Source organism: Taudactylus pleione, unplaced genomic scaffold (genome assembly GCF_031769625.1).
Source record: "Taudactylus pleione unplaced genomic scaffold, aTauple2 ptg000497l, whole genome shotgun sequence".
Classification (NCBI taxonomy): domain Eukaryota; kingdom Metazoa; phylum Chordata; class Amphibia; order Anura; family Myobatrachidae; genus Taudactylus; species Taudactylus pleione.
The window spans coordinates 3,384,167-3,409,973 of NW_028284899.1; the positions used below are offsets into that span (position 1 = coordinate 3,384,167).

The following is a 25,807-nucleotide window of genomic DNA, read 5'->3' on the forward strand; positions in this document are numbered from 1 at the left end:
CACGTATCCTCATCCACCCCTCCTTATACACGTATCCTCATCTACCCCTCCTTATACACTTTACCTCATCTACCCCTCCTTATACATGTATCCTCACCTACAGCTCCTTATACACGTATCCTCATCTACCCCTCCTTATACATGTGTCCTCATCTACCCCTCCTTATACATGTATCCTCATCTACCCCTCCTTATACACGTATCCTCATCTACCCCTCCTTATCCATGTAACATAACATCTACCTATTCCATGTAATCTCACATCTAGACCTCCTTATACATGTATCCTCATCTACCCCTCCTTATATACGTATCCTCATCTACCCCTCCTTATCCATGTAACATAACATCTACCTATTCCATGTAAGCTCACATCTAGACCTCCTTATACATGTATCCTCATCTACCCCTCCTTATACATGTATCCTCATCTACCCCTCCTTATATACGTATCCTCATCTACCCCTCCTTATCCATGTAACATAACATCTACCTATTCCATGTAATCTCACATCTAGACCTCCTTATCCATGATAATACGCTGCTTTTGCATACTGAAGAGCAGGTTGAGGTGCCTCGATAAATCTGGCAGTGTACTCCTTTATGCTCTTGATGACGTTTTAGACAGGCTCACCCAGCACTACTTCTCATGTCATTTTGTTGTGGCCCAAGCGTTTTAATTATTTTATAAACACTTTCCAATTATAAGGATTTTGCCACTTTCCCTATTCGAGGTGCTGCCCTTAATGTTAGTGTTTTTCTTTTGCACTGATAAATGGTTTAGGTTTGCGCTTCTTTGATGTGTTAAGTTTGATTAACACATTTACCAGTTGTAGTGTAAAGCAGGTGACATACCTCATACCTATTACAGTGTTGAACAACATGTTTTCTATGGGTTTGGGCAACATCAACACTGCATATTTTGTGTAAATACAAAATCTTTTACTATTCAAAAAATGCAAGGCAAAATGTAACACTATAAACAATTATTTTTTCTTTTTAGCATGTTCCCCTAGATATGACCCTCTAGACATTCCACGTCTCAGTCCTCCCCTGGTCCTTCCTCTACGCCATTGTGGTGGTGTTGCAGCAGATGTCGGTGGGGTCTCTGTTTGGCTGCTGGCTGTTGATGTACTCGCTTGGTGTAAGTTTTGGTTATGACCCTGTTGTAGGCTTGTTATCGCAGCACAAAGTTGATTGCTCATCATTTGTTGGTTGCTGCTTTGCTCCCGGATAGCCTGTGTGAGGTCAAGAAGGTGTTTGTCGATACGGTCTAAAGTGTTGGTCTGTCTGGTTCTTGTGAAGTGTGATGCAGTTGTGGCCCGTGTTAGTTTGTGGAGCTGTGTGGTGATACACTGAAATTGTTTTGTTTGCTCGTGCATGAATTCAAACTGGAGTTTTGTGAAGTCACCCAGAGAACCGTACATGCTGGCCATCGAGGCTGGTTGATCTTGTGGCTGAGGAACTGCATGATGTTCCTCTGAGGCCTCATTTGTTTGTTCTGTGCTGTTGTCAGCAGGTTCTTCCACCAATGTGTGGAAGATGTCCTCTTGTTCCTCCTCCGTCTGTACAGGTGGTGCCCATGAAGGGATGGCATATGATGGCCCTGACGAAACAAGCAAATGTGTAGGTTTTACATTGGCCAATGTTCCATCTTTGTGTACAATACACAATACAGAGCATGGGGCCTGATTCAGTATGGATGGCAATTGCGATCGCAGCTGCGATTTTGCACGGAATGCCGCTGCGATAATATGCTAATGCCTGCCACAGCTCAGCCTGCTTAGAGACACCCACTGCTGCTTTCTCACATCCGCACTCCTGCGTATACATCGGTAACATCGGCGCACATCGGCCCGTCACACACATTTACAGCAGGTCTGACCAACCGCAGAAACTGCAAGTCTTGTCGCACGCAGTGAGTACTCAGGCTGCGCATGCCGTCTCAGTGACTAATTTATGCACGCCCATGCAACGGCATTCAAAAAGACAACGCCTGCGTTTCTCCAACCACTCCCCCGTCACCATCCTCAAACACTCACGGCCTGTTACTCACAGTGCGATGGATTCCTCTGTGCGTGCGTAACCACAGTGCGATTGCAGTACTGAACAATCGGATGATCTGCGTATGTAGTTGCAATTGCGTAAGCTGCTGAATCAGGCCCTTGGTCTCCATTATTATTGACCTGCCATTTTTCTCTGGCTTGCCAGCATGAAAAATAAACCAAATAAAACAAGTTTTCTCGCCAAAAAAAAAATCAAAAACATTCAGTAATGTAACACAAAGATTTTACAGTTGCCTGAAGCTGGGTATACACTATAAGATATATATTGCGTGCATCGTATAGTGTGTACGCAAAAATTGCGCTTGTTTGTCGGTCATTCATGCACAGCAGATAGGACGGTATGATGAATGACGCCTCATTGCTACATGCAGCATGTAACAATACATCGCGCAGCCCTACACCGGATCGTGCAGCGTGTATGGCCGGCGCGATGTACTGTTACATTGCGTCATTCCGTCCCTGGGTACACACATCAAATAGGGAGTTCAAAACTTAAGGCTAGTCCAAAATATAAACAAAAAGCATGTCATTTGACATTATTGTGATGTTTTTATTTTCTAAAACAAAAACGGCAAGATTATTTCATTTGGCCCTTGCTTTGTTGTTTTTTAGTTTCATTATTTCAAGACATGAGATTGTTCGTTTATGACAGGGGTGGCCAAACTCGGTCCTCGAGATCTACCAACAGTTCATGTTTTCCAAGTCTCCTCACAGAATCACAAGTGAAATAATTAGCTCCACCTGTGGATCTTTCAAAATGTGTCCGTGAGTAATGACTGCACCTGTGCACCTGCTGAACTGTTGGTAGATCTCGAGGACCGAGTTTGGCCACCCCTGGTTTAGGAGAATAAAATTGCATCAATTACTTAATATATATGTTGAACATTTTATTTTTAGGACTACTCACCGGCAATATATCCTTTATCCTGTGGAGGAGGTTGTGGCCGTTTATTTGGGGCCTTGCGTCTGTTTGGAGGAGCTGTGAAAAGAAGACGAAAAACATTAAGGGCCTGATTCAGAGCCGGACGCAATTAGCGCTCGCTCGTACAGAAAAAGGGGGTGGTTATTCAAATGAACCGTTCGCGCCTTGCGGTCTGTTGACGCCTCCATGTCTGAACGAGCGAACAAAACATGCGGACGTTTATTGGAAAAATACGCCCCCTGGCCGCTCGCATCATACGTCATGTCGGCTATTTATTAGATTAATCGAGTACATCGAACAGCGTATGAACTGCTCGCTATTCTTGTGGTTGGTTTTTCCTACCACTATATTGCGAACAGTTCTGACTATAAAACAACCAAGTGACGTGGTCAATGACGCTGCTGTTTTAATTATGCACACCCATAAAACGCCCGTTTTGACCTTTAAGCACGCCTGCGTTCTAATCTCCACTCCCCGTTTTCAAGCATCTTCCCCTGTTACCACCCACATACGCCTCATTCTCTCACTCAAAATAGCAGGCATTCGCTATATAGCGAACAAACGATTTTCGGCCGCACTGACTGGTTCACGCATGCGTATTAAAAACCGTACGCATGCGCAGATGGGCGAACATCGTTCGGAACGAGCGTACTGCCGCTTACGAGCGGCTCTGAATCAGGCCCTAAGACAGAAGTATAAATTTGTAGAGCACCTTTTTTTGGACTAAAATGTATAAACAATGAAAAAATGGGGAAGGACAGCAGGACAAAAAAATAAAATAAAACCACCATTAATCATTTTTAGAGATCAGATACGTTCTTTGAAAGCGATCGATGCTGCTTAAAACCAAGCTGAAAAATGCCTTTTATGAATGTATATCGTGTAAAACCGTTTTCCAAACTCGCCATTACAGTTCAGGTTTTAAGGATATCCAGGCTTGAGCACAGGTGACTTAATTAGTACCTCAGTCAATTTGATTTAACCATCTAGACCACAGGTTCTCAAACGCGGTCCTCAGGACCCCAAACAGTGCATGTTTTCCATGTCTCCTCACAGAATCAAAAGTGAAATAATTAGCTCCACCTGTGAATCTTTTAAAATGTGTTAGTGAGTAATGACTACACCTGTGCACCAGCTGGGTGACCTGGAAAATGTGACCTGTGTGGGGTCCTGAGGACCGAGTTTGAGAACCACTGATCTAGGCCAGTGGTTCTCAAACTCGGTCCTCAGGACCCCACACAGGTAATATTTTCCAGGTCTCCTGGCAGGTGCACAGGTGTATTCGTTATTCACCAACACATTTTAAAAGATCCACAGGTGTAGCTAATTATTTCACTAGTGATTCTGTGAGGAGATCTGGAAAACATGCACTGTTTGGGGCCCTGAGGACCGAATCTGAGAACCTGTGATCTAGACTAAAGTATGGATATCCTTAAAACCTGGACTGTAATGGCGGATACTCACTTTTTTTTTTTACAAAATCCCACCCCAACCCCCACAACGATAAAATTCGAAATTGCGTTTTAAAAAACAAACATGTTTTGATGTGAACAAGTGTTTGTTACTCACCAGGTAGTGACTGCAAGAGCGGCCTATCTGTGTCTACAACATGGAGGACGGGTAGGACCTCAGTTGGTATGATCTGGCGCAACTCCTCCTCATATGAGCAGAACTCCAATCTGGGTTGTAGCCCTCCAACAGTCCCTGCTGCTGCCCTGCTCTCCTCTGCCAGCTTCTCCTTGAGTCTACGCTTGATGTCGGAAAAGCGCTTGCGGCAGTTCTCCACATTCCTCTTCACGTACCTCACCGAGTTGACCGTGTCACACACAGATTGCCACAGCTGTTTTTTCCTTGGTAAAGATGTTCTGTGTGCCAGGATGCCCAGGATCCGGTCATAGACTGGCACAATACTATGGACCAGGGCACAGTTCTCCTCATAACTAAATCTGACATTGCGCCCTGACTTAGTTTTGCCAGGTGCACACTGACTTCCTGCCTCCTCCTCACCCTCTAAAGAAAAATACAACAAAAGAAATGGTGTTCTTGGTGCTTACCTAAAACAGCTAAAAAAAACAAATATATATATATATACACACAACATAAATGATGTTAATTAATTATATATAAGTCCCTTAATTGAAGCCAATGCTGCCACCCTGTGATATATTGATATTAATGCATTGGTAAGGAGGGGTAGATGTGAGGTTACATGGGTAAGGAGGGGTAGTTGTGAGGTTACATGGGTAAGGAGAGGTTGATTTGAGGTTACATGGGTAAGGAGAGGTAGATGTGAGGTTACATGGGTAAGGAGGGGTAGATGTGAGGTTAAATGGGTAAGGAGAGATAGTTGTGAGGTTACATGGGTAAGGAGAGGTAGATGTGAGGTTACATGGGTAAGGGGAGGTAGATGTGAGGTTACATGGGTAAGCAGGGGTAGATGTCAGGTTACATGGGTAAGGAGGGGTAGTTGTGAGGTTACATGGGTAAGGATGGGTAGATGTGAGGTTACATGGGTAAGGATGGGTAGATGTGAGGTTACATGGGTAAGGAGGGGTAGATGTGAGGTTACATGGGTAAGGAGGAGTAGTTGTGAGGTTACATGGGTAAGGAGAGGTAGATGTGAGGTTACATGGGTAAGGAGAGGTAGATGTGAGGTTACATGGGTAAGGAGAGGTAGATGTGAGGTTACATGGGTAAGGAGGGGTAGATGTGAGGTTACATGGGTAAGGAGAGGTAGATGTGAGGTTACATGGGTAAGGAGAGGTAGATGTGAGGTTACATGGTTAAGGAGGGATAGATATGAGGTTACATGAATAAGGAGAGGTAGATGTGAGGTTACATGGGTAAGGAGGGGTAGATGTGAGGTTACATGGGTAAAGATAGGTAGATGTGAGGTTTCATGGGTAAGGAGAGGTAGATGTGAGGTTACATGGGTAAGGAGGTAGATGTGAGGTAACATAGGTAAGGAAGGGTAGATGTAAGGCTACATGGATAAGGAGGGGCAAATGTGACATGGATATGTGAGGTTACATAGATAAGGAGGCCTAGATATACACGTTACGCCTCACCCTCTGCCTCCTCCATTGTCTCTTGGGGTCCCCCAACCTCCTCTTTCTCCTCACTAAACTCTGCCTCCAAGGAAGGGTAGTTGTGAGGTTACATGGGTAAGGAGGGGTAGATGTGAGGTTAAATGGGTAAGGAGAGATAGTTGTGAGGTTACATGGGTAAGGAGAGGTAGATGTGAGGTTACATGGGTAAGGGGAGGTAGATGTGAGGTTAAATGGGTAAGCAGGGGTAGATGTCAGGTTACATGGGTATGGAGGGGTAGTTGTGAGGTTACATGGGTAAGGATGGGTAGATGTGAGGTTACATGGGTAAGGATGGGTAGATGTGAGGTTACATGGGTAAATGGGTAAGGAGGGGTAGATGTGAGGTTACATGGGTAAGGAGGGGTAGATGTGAGGTTACATGGGTAAGGGGAGTTAGATGTGAGGTTACATGGGTAAGGAGGGGTAGATGTGAGGTTACATGGGTAAGGAGGGGTAGTTGTGAGGTTACATGGGTAAGGAGAGGTAGATGTGAGGTTACATGGGTAAGGAGAGGTAGATGTGAGGTTACATGGGTAAGGAGAGGTAGATGTGAGGTTACATGGGTAAGGAGGGGTAGATGTGAGGTTACATGGGTAAGGAGAGGTAGATGGGTAAGGAGAGGTAGATGTGAGGTTACATGGTTAAGGAGGGATAGATATGAGGTTACATGAATAAGGAGAGGTAGATGTGAGGTTACATGGGTAAGGAGAGGTAGATGTGAGGTTACATGGTTAAGGAGGGATAGATATGAGGTTACATGAATAAGGAGAGGTAGATGTGAGGTTTCATGGGTAAGGAGAGGTAGATGTGAGGTTACATGGGTAAGGAGGGGTAGATGTACGGTTACATGGGTAAGGACGGGTTGATGTGATGCTACATGGGTAATGAGGGTTAGATGTGAGGTTACAAGGGTAACAAGGTAGATGTGAGGTAACATAGGTAAGGAAGGGTAGATGTAAGGCTACATGGATAAGGAGGGGCAAATGTGAGGTTACATAGATAAGGAGGCCTAGATATACACGTTACGCCTCACCCTCTGCCTCCTCCATTGTCTCTTGGGGTCCCCCAACCTCCCACTCGCCATTCTACAAAAAAAAAAAACAACCATCAATTAAAAATTAAAGACAGAACAGACAAACACTGGCACAAACTACTCACACATACATAGCAGAACACACAAACAGACACTACAGACAAGGACCAAAAAAAAGTATACATCAAAATAAAAAAACAAATCAAGCAGTAATCGCAATTAACACACCAAAAAAATCTACAAACTCCAAAAAACATCCTCTTTCCTAATCACCTAAACGTATCTCCTTCCGACACTTGTGATAGTGTAATCTGCACAAACACGGCTTATATAGGACTAATGATGTCAAGCTCTTGTAACCTCTAACAGCCAATGCTAACATACTGTATATAATATGTGATATAGAAAACGTTTATGTAATGAAACTCGCTGTTGGATTGTTTTGCAGGTGTGACCACATGGCCAATCAATGGAAGTCGCTGTCTAGTTCCGCAGTACTATCGCGTGACTATCAGACGAAAACCGTCACAACATTCCGCAAGTTATGCCCTTATAGTCTTAAATATGCACAGCCAGTACTGAAAGAGTTAATTTCACTAAAAAATTGCTCAAAATGAGCTGAAACCCCACACCCACAGTTGTACATACAGGTCACCTTACCAACGGCAACACAGAGAAATATTGTATTGTATTTGCTATACTTTCTAATACAGGTTGAGTCTCCCATATCCAAATATTCCAAAATACGGAATATTCCGAAATACGGAATATTTTTGGCATGACTGAGATAGTGAAAACTTTGATTTTTGATGGTTTAATGTACACAAACTTTGTTTAAAGCACAAAATTATTAAAAATAATGTATAAAATGACCTATAGGCTGTGTGTATAAGGTGTATATGACACATAAATGAATTTCATATATGTACACAAACTTTGTTTGAGCCACCAAATTATTGAAAATATTGTATAAAATTACCTGCAGGCTGTGTGTATAAGGTGTATATAAATCATAAATGTATTCTGTGTTTAGATTTGGGCCCTATTCCTAAGACATTTCAATATGGTATGCAATTATTCCAAAATACGGAATATTCCGATATCCAAAATACCCCTGGTCCCAAGCATTTTGGATATGGGAGACTCAACCTGTATATGTAAACACTTTTGTTTAAAAAAATATACACATTACTTTTATAACAGCATCTTTCATGAATATAATTGTCCCATGCTGTAGTATATGGTCAGACATATTTAATGAGTAGAACTTTATGAGTGAGTTTAAAGTATATAACTAGTTATAATAATTGCTAAGTTATTATTAAATTAATAGTGGAAATAAAGCCCATCCACACTTTATCACAAAATAACCTCATCTTCCCCTCCTTATATGGTGTAGTAGGTATTCAAATACCGACAGCCCGACAAGGGTGAAGACCCCGATCGTCCCTAAGGTAAGTATCGCTAACCTAATTCCCTCCCCTAACCCTCCCTTAGGGGTGCCTAACCCTAATCCCTCTTCTGGTGGTGCCTAACCGTAATTCCCCCCAGGAGCCCTGAACCTAACATCCCCCCCGCGCGGCTGTCCGCGCCCTGCGCCCGGCTTTCCTTCGTTCGGAAGTTATACATGTATAAGGAGTGGTAGTTTAGGTAACATGTATAATTGAGGGGTAGATGAGGATACATGTATAAGGAGGGGTAGATGAGGATACATGTATAAGGAGGGGTAGATAAGGATACATGTATAAGGAGGGGTAGATGAGGATACATGTATAAGGAGGGGTAGATGAGGATACATGTATAAGGAGGGGTAGATGAGGATACATGTATAAGGAGGGGTAGATGAGGTTGCATGTATAAGGGGGATGGAGTCTGGAAGCCAACGGTCTTAATGCTGACCGCCGGCTTCCAGACTCTCGGCGTGGTACTAATGACAGGATTCCGGTGTATGGTTAATGACAGGTGTCGAGTTTTCGACGCTTGTCATTAGTACCACGCCGAGAGTCTGGAAGCCGGCGGTCAGCATTAAGACCGTTGGCTTCCAGACTACATTCCCATGCAACCTCATCTACCCCATCTTATACATGTATCCTCATCTACCCCTCCTTATACACGTATCCTCATCTACCCCTCCTTATACATGTATCCTCATCTGCCCCTCCTAATACATATTACCTCATCTACCCCTCAATTATACATGTTACCTAAACTACCACTCCTTATACATGTATCCTCATCTACCCCTCCTTATACACGTACCCTCATCTACCCCCCCTTATACACGTATCCTCATCTACCACTCCTTATACATGTATCCTCATCTACCCCTCCTTATACATGTATCCTCATCTACCCCTCCTTATACATGTATCCTCATCTACTCCTCCTTATCCATGTAACCTCATCTACCCCTCCTTATACACGTAACCTCATCTACCCCTCCTTATACACGTATCCTCATCTACCCCTCCTTATACACGTAACCTCATCTACCCCTCCTTATACACATATCCTCATCTACCCCTCCTTATACATGTATCCTCATCTACCCCTCCTTATACATGTATCCTCATCTACCCCTCCTTATACATGTATCCTCATCTACCCCTCCTTTTACATGCATCCTCATTTACCCCTCCTCATACACGTATCCTCATCTACCCCTCCTTATACACGTATCCTCATCTACCCCTCCTTATACACGTATCCTCATTTACCCCTCCTTATACACGTATCCTCATTTACCCCTCCTTATACATGTATCCTCATCTACCCCTCCTTATACATGTACCCTCATCTACCCCTCCTTATACTTGTATCCTCATGTACCCCTCCCTACACACGTATCCTCATCTACCCCTCCTTATACACGTACCCTCACTTACCCCTCCTTATACACGTATCCTCATCTACCCCTCCTTATACACGTACCCTCATCTACCCCTCCTTGTACACATACCCTCATCTACCTCTCCTTATACACGTATCCTCATCTACCCCTCCTTATACATGTATCCTCATCTACGCCTCCTTACACACGTACCCTCATCTACCCCTCCTTACACACGTATCCTCATCTACCCCTCCTTATACACGTATCCTCATCTACCACTCCTTATACATGTATCCTCATCTACCCCTCCTTATACATGTATCCTCATCTACCCCTCCTTATACATGTATCCTCATCTACTCCTCCTTATCCATGTAACCTCATCTACCCCTCCTTATACACGTAACCTCATCTACCCCTCCTTATACACGTATCCTCATCTACCCCTCCTTATACACGTAACCTCATCTACCCCTCCTTATACACATATCCTCATCTACCTCTCCTTATACATGTATCCTCATCTACCCCTCCTTATACATGTATCCTCATCTACCCCTCCTTATACATGTATCCTCATCTACCCCTCCTTTTACATGCATCCTCATTTACCCCTCCTCATACATGTATCCTCATCTACCCCTCCTTATACACGTATCCTCATCTACCCCTCCTTATACACGTATCCTCATCTACCCCTCCTTATACACGTATCCTCATGTACCCCTCCTTATACATGTATCCTCATCTACCCCTCCTTATTCATGTACCCTCATCTACCCCTCCTTATATTTGTATCCTCATGTACCCCTCCTTATACATGTATCCTCATCTACCCCTCCTTATACACGTATCCTCATCTACCCCTCCTTATACATGTATGCTCATCTACCCCTCCTTATACATGTATCCTCATCTACCCCTCCTTACACACGTATCCTCATCTACCCCTCCTTATACACGTATCCTCATCTACCCCTCCTTATACACGTATCCTCATTTACCCCTCCTTATACATGTATCCTCATCTACCCCTCCTTATACAGGTAACCTCATCTACCCCTGATTATACATGTATCCTCATCTACCCCTCCTTATACACGTATCCTCATCTACCCCTCCTTATATATATATCCTCATCTACCCCTCCTTATACATGTATCCTCATCTACCCCTCCTTATACATGTAACCTCGCATTTACCCCTCCTTATACATATATCCTCATCTACCCCTCCTTATACACGTATCCTCATCTACCCCTCCTTATACACGTATCCTCATCTACCACTCCTTATACATGTATCCTCATCTACCCCTCCTTATACATGTATCCTCATCTACCCCTCCTTATACATGTATCCTCATCTACTCCTCCTTATCCATGTAACCTCATCTACCCCTCCTTATACACGTAACCTCATCTACCCCTCCTTATACACGTATCCTCATCTACCCCTCCTTATACACGTAACCTCATCTACCCCTCCTTATACACATATCCTCATCTACCTCTCCTTATACATGTATCCTCATCTACCCCTCCTTATACATGTATCCTCATCTACCCCTCCTTATACATGTATCCTCATCTACCCCTCCTTTTACATGCATCCTCATTTACCCCTCCTCATACATGTATCCTCATCTACCCCTCCTTATACACGTATCCTCATCTACCCCTCCTTATACACGTATCCTCATCTACCCCTCCTTATACACGTATCCTCATGTACCCCTCCTTATACATGTATCCTCATCTACCCCTCCTTATTCATGTACCCTCATCTACCCCTCCTTATATTTGTATCCTCATGTACCCCTCCTTATACATGTATCCTCATCTACCCCTCCTTATACACGTATCCTCATCTACCCCTCCTTATACATGTATGCTCATCTACCCCTCCTTATACATGTATCCTCATCTACCCCTCCTTACACACGTATCCTCATCTACCCCTCCTTATATATGTATCCTCATCTACCCCTCCTTATACACGTATCCTCATCTACCCCTCCTTATACACGTATCCTCATTTACCCCTCCTTATACATGTATCCTCATCTACCCCTCCTTATACAGGTAACCTCATCTACCCCTGATTATACATGTATCCTCATCTACCCCTCCTTATACACGTATCCTCATCTACCCCTCCTTATATATATATCCTCATCTACCCCTCCTTATACATGTATCCTCATCTACCCCTCCTTATACATGTAACCTCGCATTTACCCCTCCTTATACATATATCCTCATCTACCCCTCCTTATACATGTATCCTCATCTACCCCTCCTTATACATGTAACCTCGCATTTACCCCTCCTTATACATATATCCTCATCTACCCCTCCTTATACATGTATCCTCATCTACCCCTCCTTATACATGTATCCTCATCTACCCCTCCTTATACACGTATCCTCATCTACCCCTCCTTATACATGTATCCTCATCTACCCCTCCTTATACATGTATCCTCATCTACCCCTCCTTATACATGTATCCTCATCTACCCCTCCTTATATATGTATCCTCATCTACTCCTCCTATCCTCATCTACCCCTCCTTATACATGTATCCTCATCTACCCCTCCTTATACACGTTACCTCATCTACCCCTCCTTATACATGTATCCCCATCTACCCCTCCTTATACATGTATCCCCATCTACCCCTCCTTATACATGTATCCCCATCTACCCCTCCTTATACATGTATCCTCATCTACCCCTCCTTATACATGTAACCTCGCATTTACCCCTCCTTACCCATGTAACCTCATCTACCCCTCCTTATACATGTATCCTCATCTACCCCTCCTTATCCATGTAACCTCGCATTTACCCCTCCTTATACATGTATCTTCACAACTACCCCTCCTTATACATGTATCCTCATCTACCCCTCCTTATACATATTACCTCATTTACCCCTCCTTATACACGTATCCTCATCTACCCCTCCTTATACATGTATCCTCACAACTACCCCTCCTTATACATGTATCCTCATCTACCCCTCCTTACCCATGTAACCATATTTACCTCGGCAATGGTCCTAGGTACTGTTTATCACCCCTCAGTTCTCGCACATCTACTTTTTTTTCCTGTAGTGATTATTAATCACCTGTGCTGGTATCTGCAGGAATTTCCTCCTCTGTAATCTTCTCACACCTCTCATCTCTTGTCTCTTTCTCTTCTACAACATCAACTATTACAACATTCAGGTTTTCTTTCTAAAAATACACAAACACAACATAAAATTAATAAATTCACATTGTGTCTGAAGATTACGTTTTTTTAAATGAATTATTACAATATTTAATGGAGGAAAACATTTGATTGGGTATCTGTGATATTCTCTGCACTGTGACCTACTGTATCTGCCTACTGGATATGTTTCAGGCATTTAAGGCCTGATTCAGTAAGGAACGTAGTTGCTAATATGCACGCAGTCGGCCGATTGTTGCGTACTGCATATGGGTATGCATCGTAGTGTGTGTGTGCATACCGGCCACTGTGATAGGGACTGCGATCTCAGTGACTACGCAGAGCCATCGCAGAGTGATTGACAGGAAGTGCCATTTGTGGGTGGTAATGGGGGAGGGAGGTCGGCTGAACACAGGCGTGCCAGTGCGTTTGAACACCGTTGCAGGGGTGTGCATAAATTATCCACTGCGATGTCATACGCAGTCTGAGGCCTGATAGCGTGTGTGGAAGTTAGCAATTTCTGAGTAAGGTCAGAGCTTGTGCAAGTGTGCGTGAGGCTGCGATGGTATTCGATTGATGTTTTCACAGTCTTGCTAAACATTACGGATGTGTGTAAGGTAAAGTTGGCATCCTTATGTAATGCAGTGGCGGCATAGCGATCGCAATGGATTAGTATACTATCGCAGTGAGACGACGTGTGTAATCGCTATTGCATTCGTAGTTGCGTTCCTTGCTGAATCAGGCCTCAATTCCACAGATTTACCCCTAAGTATATTCCTCAATATTCTAATTTCTTTACTTTTTATTGGGAATATTACATGTAATCATAAGCTTAGACAGCATCCATAAAAACATTCTCTGACCCTGTGACCTGTCTGATGCACTCTGTGACCCTGTGACCTGTCCGATGCACTCTCTGGCCCTGTGACCTGTCCGATGCACTCTCTGGCCCTGTGACCTGTCCGATGCACTCTCTGGCCCTGTGACCTGTCCGATGCACTCTCTGGCCCTGTGACCTGTCCGATGCACTCTCTGGCCCTGTGACCTGTCCGATGTACTCTCTGGCCCTGTGACCTGTCCGATGCACTCTCTGGCCCTGTGACCTGTCCGATGCACTCTCTGGCCCTGTGACCTGTCCGATGCACTCTCTGGCCCTGTGACCTGTCCGATGCACTCTCTGGCCCTGTGACCTGTCCGATGCACTCTCTGGCCCTGTGACCTGTCCGATGCACTCTCTGGCCCTGTGACCTGTCTGATGCATTCTCTGGCACTGTGGCCTGCCTGGCGCATTCTCTGACACTGTGACCTGTCTGATGAATTCACTGACTCTGTGGCCTGACGCATTCTCTGGCCCTGTGACCTGTCTGATGCACTCTCTGGCCCTGTGACCTGCCTGACGCATTCCCAGACACTGTGGCCTATCTGACGCATTCCCTGACACTGTGGCCTGTCTGACGCATTCCCAGACACTGTGGCCTTTCTGATGTATTCCCTGACACTGTGGCCTGCCTGACGCATTCGCTGGCACTGTGGCCTGCCTGACGCATTCCCAGACACTGTGGCCTGTCTGACGCATTCCCTGACACTGTGGCCTGCCTGACGCATTCACTGACTCTGTGGCCTGCCTGACGCATTCCCAGACACTGTGGCCTGCCTGACGCATTCCCAGACACTGTGGCCTGACGCATTCTCTGACACTGTGACCTGACACTCTCTGGCAATGTGGCCTGTCTGACGCACTCTCTGGCAATGTGGCCTGTCTGACGCACTCTCTGGCACTGTGGCCTGACGCATTCTCTGACACTGTGGCCTGACTGACGCAATCCCAGACACTGTGGCCTGACTGACGCATTCACTGACACTGTGGACTGTCTGACGCATTCTCTGACACTGTGGCCTTTCTGATGTATTCCCTGACACTGTGGCCTGTCTGACGCAGTATCTGACACTGTGGTCTGTCTGATGCATTCTCTGGCACTGTGGCCTGCCTGACGCATTCTCTGACACTGTGGCCTGCCTGACGCATTCTCTGACACTGTGACTTATCTGACACTGTGACTTATCTGACACATTCTCTGACACTGTGACTTATCTGACACATTCTCTGACCCTGTGACCTCTCTGACGCATTCTCTGACACTGTGACTTATCTGACGCATTCTCTGACACTGTGACTTATCTGACGCATTCTCTGACACTGTGACTTATCTGACACATTCTCTGACACTGTGACTTATCTGACACATTCTCTGACACTGTGGCCTGCCTGACACATTCTTTGGCACTATGGACTGTCATTCTCAGGCAGCGTGGTCTCTGACGCATTCTCTGAGATTGTGATATCTCTGACGCCATCTCTGACTCTGTGTCCAGTCTGATGCATTCTATGACACTATCCAGGTCTTAGGTGCACCTCCCCAAACAATTGAAGAATTTGGAATTTATTAGGGGAATAGATTTATAGAAGTATTAGTTCCTGTGCGAATATTCCATATACCTAGCTGCATTCTATGACACTGTGGGCCTGTTTCAGAGGTGAATGCACGGAATCAGTATGATTTGCCGCCGGCCGCATGGTTCAATTCCCGACAGTGGCTGCCCGACACAGGAGGAAATCCCGATCGTCCTAAGGTAAGAACTAACCTAATTCCCTCCCCTAACCCTCCCTTAGGGGTGCCTAACCCTAACCTCCCCCCAAGTGCCTAACCCTAACCCCCTCTAAGTGCCTAAACCTAAACCCCCCTTCCCCGCAGCCTAACCCTAACCTCCTCCTGGGGGTGCCTAACCCTAATCCCCTAGCCTAAACCTAACCTCCCAGGGTGGTGCCTAACCCTAAGTCCCCCCCGGGAGCCCTAAACCTAACCCCTCCCCCCCCGTGGCTGTCCGCGCCCCGTGCCAAGCTTACCTTCCATCGGTAAACCGGGTGTCGGGCTACCAGCGTAGGTCTAATGGTAGGCTTCGGGATTAAGCAGTCGGGAAGCTGGCTGTCAGGATTAGGGGCCTGATTGCGAGCGCACATTGCTCGCAAGCAGGTCGATGGTGGGCCATTGTGCACGCGCGGGCACGAGCCCCGGAGCGAGTGAGAAATCACTCGTTCCGGGGCTCGCTACAAGACGGGGCGGCTGTCGATGTCGTTTTGTAGGTGGGGAGGGGGGGGGTGGCTGCACAAACGGAGGCGTTCCTGAAAGACCGCCTGCCGTTTGTGGGCGGCCCTACTGACATCACTAGTGATGTCAATAGTGGACTTCCTGCTGTCAGGACTCTGCCGGGGATCAGCGCGGCCTTACCTCCTCGCCGGCTTCCTTTGATCTCCCGGGCGGTCGGGCAGCTGGCACGGCGGCTGAGAGGACGCTGAGCATTCTCCCCGTGCGTAGGGGACTGCGGGTGGTCCGGTGTCTGGACTCGGGGTTCCCGGCATGGGCGCCGCCATGTCAGTCGGCCCATGTGACTGTACTTCTGGCCTGGGATAGGTGAGCGTCAGCTGATCGCTGTGCACCTATCAAAGGGTTCTGTGGGGTATATAGCCTGCTTCCACCTTTCTGCAAACTGCCTGAACAACGGTTGTCTCCTAGTCCCTAGTTGAGTTCCGGTCCAGGTTCCTGGCGTTCTATTTACTCTACAGTGTGTTCCATCTGTGCCAAGACGTTACTGTGATCCCTGTGCAACAGTGAGATACCATCTGCCTGTGTGCTAAACGTGTCTCTAGTGAACTTCTTGCAACAGTGTATTACCATCTGCCTGTGTGCTAAACGTGTCTCTAGTGAACTTCTTGCAACAGTGTATTACCATCTGCCTGTGTGCTAAACGTGTCTCTAGTGAACCGTGTGCAACAGTGAATTACCATCTGCCTGTGTGCTAAACGTGTCTCTAGTGAACCTTGTGCAACAGTGAATTACCATCTGCCTGTGTGCTAAACGTGTCTCTAGTGAACCTTGTGCAACAGTGAATTACCATCTGCCTGTGTGCTAAACGTGTCTCTAGTGAACCTTGTGCAACAGTGAATTACCATCTGCCTGTGTGCTAAACGTGTCTCTAGTGAACCTTGTGCAACAGTGTATTACCATCTGCCTGTGTGCTAAACGTGTCTCTAGTGAACTTCTTGCAACAGTGTATTACCATCTGCCTGTGTGCTAAACGTGTCTCTAGTGAACTTCTTGCAACAGTGTATTACCATCTGCCTGTGTGCTAAACGTGTCTCTAGTGAACCGTGTGCAACAGTGAATTACCATCTGCCTGTGTGCTAAACGTGTCTCTAGTGAACCTTGTGCAACAGTGAATTACCATCTGCCTGTGTGCTAAACGTGTCTCTAGTGAACCTTGTGCAACAGTGAATTACCATCTGCCTGTGTGCTAAACGTGTCTCTAGTGAACCTTGTGCAACAGTGAATTACCATCTGCCTGTGTGCTAAACGTGTCTCTAGTGAACCTTGTGCAACAGTGTATTACCATCTGCCTGTGTGCTAAACGTGTCTCTAGTGAACTTCATGCAACAGTGTATTACCATCTGCCTGTGTGCTAAACGTGTCTCTAGTGAACTTCATGCAACAGTGTATTACCATCTGCCTGTGTGCTAAACAAGTCTCTAGTGAACCAGGTGCAACAGTTAATTACCAGCTGCCTGTGTGCTAAACGAGCCTCTAGTGAACTTCATACAACAGTGAATTACCATATCTGCCTGTGTGTTAAACGTGTCACTAGTGAACTTTGTGCTACAGTATTGCCAGACTTCTTTACGTTGTTTGTGGATCACTCCACAGTGCCTTAAACCTTAGGCATCTCTTATTAGGGCCACGGTTATTTGTGTCTCCAATTCCCACTGAGCTCGGGTACCTGGTCAAAGGACGGCGACCTGCTCACAGGGTGCAGCTAAGCCCAAATCCCGATTGGAGGGGTCACTGGCGAACACCATCCTGTGGGTTAGACTCCGCACCATTGCCCAGGTCTCGTCAACACTCGAGAGTTGTGGATGAGGAGAACATATATCCAGGCCCCTCGCCTTAGTTTCCTCCCGCAACCCGGACCCAGAGTTTCCACTCCCCCAGCGCCAAGCGTGACACCTGCTCTATTAGAGCAGGAAGTCCACTCGGGCTTGCGAGACCTGAGACCCTACCACAAGGGTCTCCTCGCAAGCCCGATGGTCACGATAATCGTGACTATCGACAGGCCGCACGCACATGCTGTGGGTGGTCACCCACAGCTGTGCGAGCGGCCTGGAGGCCGGTCAAAAAAAAAATAGGGACGCCCTGATTCAGAGCGAACAAACGCAAATAGCGTGCGCCTCTGAATCAGGGCCTAGGTCCGCCGGCTTCCCGACTGCATACCGAATGCACTCCCCATGTCAGACATAGTGGATCAAGTTTTTGCTACTGTGCATGCATCTAAGTTGCGCCTGATTGTGTCCGTGCAGTCAAAGTTCTAATTTCAGCCGAATGCAGGGAGAAGTGTAAGTAAAATGTAGTGGCCATTGTCTTAGCACGGACAGGTCCAGCTCGAGGATGTTCGACCAGTGCGTTCGAACAGGGGCGCCACCACCACATAGAGGACGCACTCCTCCCAGCCATTCCTGATTTCAGCGGGACAGTCCCGTTTTTCAGGCACTACCCCGCTGCTCCACCGCCGCAGCTGTGCCGGCCCCGGAGAAGAGGAATGGATGCCGCGCGCATCCATTCAGTGCAGGAAGAGGATGTCAGGACGCCTGTTAACGTCAGGCTGGGGGCAGCCCAGCTGCTGATATAGTGCTGGGCTTGCCCCCAGCCTGATATTAACAGGAGGCGTGCCATACGGGCACGCCCCCTAATAAGGGCATTCAGGGGCGTGTCTTATGGTAATTGGGCCACACCCCTATTTTCGGTCACACGTAAGGGGCGACAAATTACTGTCCTGCATAGGGCGCGGCTCCCCCTGGAGTTCTGCGGGCGTGTCGGTGAAAGCAGTTGAGTATACAGATGCTCGACCGCTCACAGTGGAGGCCATATTCAGATGGAGTGCCTAGTGCATGTATGATGCGAACGATGGTTATTTCTAAGGACGCACCAATCGGTATTTCAGTGTATACGGAGACTGACAGTGGGCGTCTCAGACCTTGCACATGTGGATGCACGGATGTACACAAGAGAAGGACTGTGTAGCAGCATTGGTATGAAGTCGCAGATGAGCAACCACCAATAAGCCAGATTCAGATGCGGATGCAATGCCGATATTTACACAGATTCAGCGATTGTTAGCCATTACGAAGGGATCGGTATGAAACACCGCCGGAAGCGGTTCAAATCCCGATGCCGGAAGACATCTCCCCCCTCTAACCCTCCCTTAGGGTTGCCTAACCCTAATCTCCCTCCCCAAGTGCCTAACCCTAACCTCCCTCCCCAAGTGCCTAACCCTAACCTCCCACCCCAAGTGCCTAACCCTAACCACCCCTGTAAGTGCCTAAACCTAACCTCCCTCCCCAAGTGCCTAACCCTAACCACCTCTGTAAGTGCCTAAACCTAACCCGCCTTCCCCACAGCCTAAACCTAAAGCTGGCCACACACTAGACCAACTTACATCCAACCAGCCAACTTGTTGATTGGTTGGAATGAAAATCTGGTAAGGTATGAATGCAAATGACAATCAGCAATTCAGCTCCCAAACGCCGGAAAATCGACAAAAACTGTTGTTTGAACAAATTGTTTAGATCAAACATTTAACAAACTTGTCTGACGACCATTTTCATCTGTTTTCTGGCATTTAGGAGCAAATTGCTGATCATCAGTTACTCTGATTCCTTACCAGATTTTCATTCCAACCAATCAACAAGTTGGCTGGTTGGATGTAAGTTGATCTAGTGTGTGGCCAGCTTTAGTCTCCTGGGGGGGTGCCGAGCCCTGAAACCTAACTGTGTCCACCCTTGAATCAGGACTAGACTGTCTTAGCTTATTTCCATTTCAACTCCATGCTCACATAACATATGGGCTAACTCCTTTGCGAGCTGATTACAGACTGGGAAAATTGCCCCCCCCCCCCCATAAGGTATATAGTGGGCTCTTATCAGGTCCTACGGCCCTGGTCCCTGGTCTTACATCAGGCTGGCACCAGATTCAAATGGCCCAAAAGTATTTAAAGCACCCTGGTAGTCAGTATCGCTGCCAGAGTATTACGCTTGCCTGACAGCTCTCCTAATAAAGTCTTCCCCATTATTTGTTCCTGAATACTGACCTTTTGTACTACTCTCCGTCTGCTCCCTGGGCACCGTCTCTGAGATTCCTGGTTCTGACTCGGGGCAAGTCCTGACTATTCTCCATTCTGCTACTTTGGATACGTTATTTTGCATAACGTGCACCAAACCTGAACCTGTTGACTCTACTACTGGTTACCAACCTCTAGCAAGCCAGACAGAGAGCCGCGACCTGTGTACTGGGCGCAGCGCAGCCAAAACCTCCATGCGGGAGTTCACTGTTGAATAACACCAGTGCCTATATATTCCTCAGGGTATCCAGATGATAGGTCTACAATAAAAAGGTAGACAGTCAATAGTTCGACACCAGAAGGATCGACAGTCAGTAGGTCGACAGGTAATTGGCTGACAGTGACATCGGTCAACAGGGTCACAAGGTCGACATTCAAATGATCAACACAAAAAAAACCTGTCAAAACAAGGTTTTTCATGATTTTTATGGTTAGGTTTTGGCTACAATAACAACAAAAATCATGTGTCAATCTTTTTTTGTGTTGACCACTTGAATGTCAACCTTTAACCCTGCCGACCTTTTAACCCTGTCGATCTAAGTCACTGTCAATCAATTACCTGTTAACCTAATGACACTGTTGACCTTCTGGAGTCGACCTATTGACTGTCTACATTTTTTTGTAGACCCATCGATCCATACCCATCCCTGAGATTATCCTGTGCTTTAGCAGAGAGGGACAGACATATGTAGGTGCGTGTTTTCTAGCTAAGTGGTTTACCTGTTCCCGGCCAGTTTGGGTGGTCCCTATGATGCAACTCTGGGAGTGCAAGCGAAGACAGGATAGGCTTCTGGGGGGGCTAGTTGCTACTTCCAATTAGCATAAGTGGGGTTGGAGAGTCTTCTGAACGGTCAGCAGCATCTACAGTATATGATGTCACTTCCGGGTTCTACTCTGTGCTAACCAGCAGGTAAGCAAACTATTCTCCTAGCAGTAAAAGGGGGATTTCTGCAACATGAAGACTGTGCCCACCCTCAAATGCTAAAGAGCCCCTTCCTAGGTAAGCCCATCTTAGTGGTGCTTTCTTGAAAACATTTGGCTAACTTGAGTTAGTTAAAAACCCTTTTCCTCAGAATTCTGTCAGAGCCTGTTAAAGGGAGGAGAAAGGCATGACTTCCAGTTGTGTTTATGGAGAAATGAAGGGGCTTTAGGTGTGGATTGTATCTGTCAACGAAAAACAAACACGGCTCAATAGACTTAACAAATTAAATATTTCCTGGATGAGGTGATATGTAAAAACAGACCCATGTCACATATATGTGGACATAGATGATGTACAGCCTTCTCCTTCGGATCTGTAACACAGCAAGCCTCACAGGTTCTATGGGGCTGCAATATGCCCGTAAGCAGCATGCTTGTGCCCGAAAGGCAACACTATCTATAGATAGTGTTGCCTAAAGAAGCCTAGTGTTCATTCTAGCACCCTGCATCCGTCACAACCCGTGCAGTTCCTCTTTCCTGCCTGGGGTGTCGCTCTCTGCTCTGGTGCTTCTAGCACACTCAGCTGATGCAACCAACTGCTGAGATACAGACCAGAGTGTGCTAGAAGCACTAGAGCAGGGAGCGATACCCCAGGCGGGTTGTGACAGGTGCTGGGTGCTAGAATGAACACTAGAAGCCTATGGGTTTCTTTTCGCAAGAATCCCCAGGGAAGGATTTTTGGATCTGTCTCCTTCCGCCGTGGCTTGTGCATGCGTTGGCCAATGGCCCCGCATACACTTTATAACACTTCATGAAGCCGGAAGTCAATTCTTCTATATCAGAAGAGCTATCCCGGTGGGTAATTATACCAACATACCGGCGTTAAAAAATGTGAATAGTAGCGGAGTATATCGCAATGTCTTTGCAATACACGATACATCCTGCCCTCTGGTGCAAGTGGGTCCCTGGGCTCTCTTATTGGGCATGATGGGTCATCTAGTAATGAGTCAGGAGAGACTGGTTAATAGTCAAGGTTATTTATCACTGATGTTGTTTATGTTCTACTTAAACATATTAACAAAACCAATGGGTATAGATGATACCTCCAGACTCTGATTTTCCTCCAGGATACCTTTTTTGTGGATCATCGGCACATCTGGGCTGTGTGTACGGGCGACCCGTAGAGCACACATACACTTCCTGCAGGAATTGCAAGTGACTGACGTCTCAACTGGTCAAATTTAAATGCCCGCCTAGTTGTGATGCCAGTGCAGACACATGGATTGGTGAGTGTGTAGTGCCTTACCAATCGGCCACTCAGTCGGCAGATCCCTGGGTCGGCGGATAAGTCGCTCAGGGCCGTAGAGAGCTCTGCCGGGCCCAGGTACAGAGGGGGTGTGGCTTAAACGCGGGAGGCGTGACCACGCCCCCTTGAGCAAAAAAACATAAATAACTTTTGCATGCCGTGGTGGGGGGCGCTGTGAGCCCCTCAGCCCGGCGCAAAGCCAGAGGGGGGGCGCGATCAGTGTGATCGCTCCCCCCCACAGGCAAAGGAGACTGCTGTGGCTGCTGCTCAGCGCACGCTGTGAGGGAGAGATAAGGGAGGGGGGCGGCGCCGGGCCCCTCAGGAAGCCCAGGCCCGGGTAAACATTACCCGCTCCCCCCCTCTCGGCGCCCCTGATGTCGCCCAGGTGTGTACCCACCTTAAGGTGTTAGCCCAACGTGGATGACTGCCATGGAGTATGTCAAGGAAACCAAATTAAGAATAATAATTATTTTATTTAATGGATAACACATTAGATCAGGTTTTATGTAAACTCTCCATAAGATATAATGTGGTCATAATGGTCAAACTCAATACTGATTTCACCACTTTCACTCAGCAAACATTCAACAAATGAACAGAAAAGTTTTATAGACTATTCTAGAGAAGGTACATGCTGACAGTGCTACTGGTACCTTTATGTGATCATCCGCTTTGGTATCATCCCTTGTACAGCTTTGTGAATACAGAGGACTGTAATACTCCGAGGCATATCTGCTACTGGGTCCATCTGCAGGATATACAAACAGAGCAAATGACTACATTGTATTATAGCAGGGGAAGCCAACCTCGGTCCTCGAGAGCTACTAACAGTTCACGTTTTCCAGACCACCTAGCTAGTGCACAGGTGTAGTCATTACTCACTAACACATTGGAAAAGATCCACAGTTGGAGCTAAATATTTCACTTGTGATTCTGTGAGGAGACCTGGAAAACATGGCACTGTTGGTAGCTCTCGAGGACCAGGGTTGGCTACCCCTGTATTATAGGGTGGGTCACTCTCCGCTAGCTCCACACAGGTTAACACACACTGAGAAAAAAGTTCACTACCGATTGCAACTGCGACTGCAAAAGTGATTATGCACGCACTTCAACTGCGATAGTATGCTAATTCATTGCAATCGCTATGCCATCATAGTACTACATAAGGACGCCCACTTTACCTTACACGCACCCGTAATGTTTAGCAAGATTGCAAAACCATTGGTAACATCCAGTACCATCGCAGCCTCACGCACACTTGCACAAGCTCTGGCCTCAGGCTGCTTAGGGCATCGCAGTGGCTAATTTATGCACACCCATGCAACGGTATTCAAATGCACTGGCACGCCTGCGTTTCACCGACCACACCCCATCACCACCCACAAACGGCAATTCCTGTCAATCAATCAGCGATGGGTCTGCGTAGTCACTGTGATCGCAGTCCCGATCGCAGTTGCCGGCTCGGGCACACTGATTGTGTGCGTAATCGCAGTTGCAATCTGTAATGAATCATATAAATATTCGTATTACATATAATTCTCATAATAGAATAACACATTTATATATTAATACATTATTTTCACATGAATATATATAAATGCCACACACCATTTACATCATATTTCTAGTCACATATCAGTACACTATTCCTACACTCACTTGATCAACATATATGGATTACTCATTTTGTGATCTTTTTATTAATTTGCATATATAATTAATATTGTATTTGTTTTATGCTATTTCATTGATCAATTGGATATTATGCTTATTAATTTATATATGAGGTGGGCTTTTTTCACCGACTCCAGGTTATTATGAAGTGATTCACTTTTTTTATAGAATGTGCTGTTAAATCTGCCTAATGGGGATTTCCTGAATGAATGGTTCAAATACCGACAGCGGCAGCCTGACATGGATGAAATTCCCGACTGCACTTTGGCAAGTATAAACTAACCTAACCCCCCCCCAACCCTAACCCTGTCTTAGGGGTGCCTAACCTCCCCCACCCAGTGCCTAACCCTAATTCCCCCTCTAAGTGCCTAAACCTAACCACCCCCTTCCCCACTGCCTAACACTAAGTCTCCCGTGGGGTGCCTAACCCTAACCTTCCCCCGGGGGTGCCTAACCCTCCCTTCCCCTAGTCTAAACCTAACCCTACCGGGGGGGTGCCTAACCCTAAGCCCCCCCAGTAGCCCCTAACCTAACCCTCCTCCCCCCCCCCCCCCCGCAGCTATCAGCACCCGGCTTACCTTAGATCGGGATGCCGGGCGCTGGGCTCCCAGCGTAGATAAAATGACAGGCGTCGAGATTAGAGATTAGACAGTCGGGAAGCCGGAAGTCGGGATTCCCTCCGTCAGCTTCCCGACTGCTTCCCGTTTTGCTACACCAATGTTCTACCCAATGTGGTGCCCATCCACTAGCAGACATGAATACGACTGCACTATTACGACATTGTAATCGTGCAGTCGTTTGTCAGTCTGTGATGAGCCTACACTGAACGAGCAGTCGTTCAGTGCAGGCTCATCAATCATCTGCAAACATGCTCAACTTGATGTTATCATCAGGTTGTCCAGCATGTTTGCACGATGACAGATGTCTAAACGACCAACGGGCACACGCATCACTGGTCGGTTTAGACATTTTTGCAAAAGATTTATGGACGATTGAATGATCGTTATCATTCAATCGCTCAACTTAATCGTCTAGTGGATGGGCACCTTAAGGAATTGTGACTGGCTATTGGTGAAACGCGCGTCAGCAAGGGCGGTCACGTGGTGCCACTCTGTGTGCACTGTGCAGGACCACTAACCCAGGAGAAGTTTTTTGCCAGGGGGTGCCGCAAACTGTCATAGCGAGACATTAACATCACACAGGTGCATACCCCCTCACCGCAATCTCATCGGCTTGCATCCCAGACTGTGACCCTGCAATGCTTTTTTAACAGGGCCACGTCAGGTGCTCTCAGCCGACAGCAGATGCGGTCTTTCCTTTCTTCTACACAGGGCTGACTTGCCCTTCACTCTCTCACTCCGCTGATTTATTAAAAACACCAGAGAGTGTTTGTATGTGGGGATGGCTATACAGTGTGTCTTGGCTGATAACACACAGTGACATGATGTGATTGGGAGAGTAGGAGAATAATAGGGGCTGATGGCTCCTGATGTATGAGATACACCAGAGAATGCGGGGAGG

The 25,807-nt window shown here is 46.6% G+C and overlaps 1 protein-coding gene across 1 annotated transcript in view; it reads right to left on the reverse strand.

The window, feature by feature from the left end:
* Nucleotides 1–936: 936 nt before the first annotated feature.
* The window catches only part of LOC148502454 (uncharacterized), a 38,404-nt gene continuing 13,533 nt past the window's right edge, over nt 937–25,807 (reverse strand). The window contains exons 7-11 of the mRNA XM_088449873.1: nt 23,266–23,360; nt 13,079–13,187; nt 4,558–4,998; nt 2,974–3,045; nt 937–1,606 (exon numbers count right to left, since the gene is read on the reverse strand). Coding sequence (XP_088305999.1) covers nt 987–1,606; nt 2,974–3,045; nt 4,558–4,998; nt 13,079–13,187; nt 23,266–23,360 — 1,337 coding nt within the window. The 3' untranslated portion in view covers nt 937–986. The remainder of the gene's footprint in view (nt 1,607–2,973; nt 3,046–4,557; nt 4,999–13,078; nt 13,188–23,265; nt 23,361–25,807) is intronic.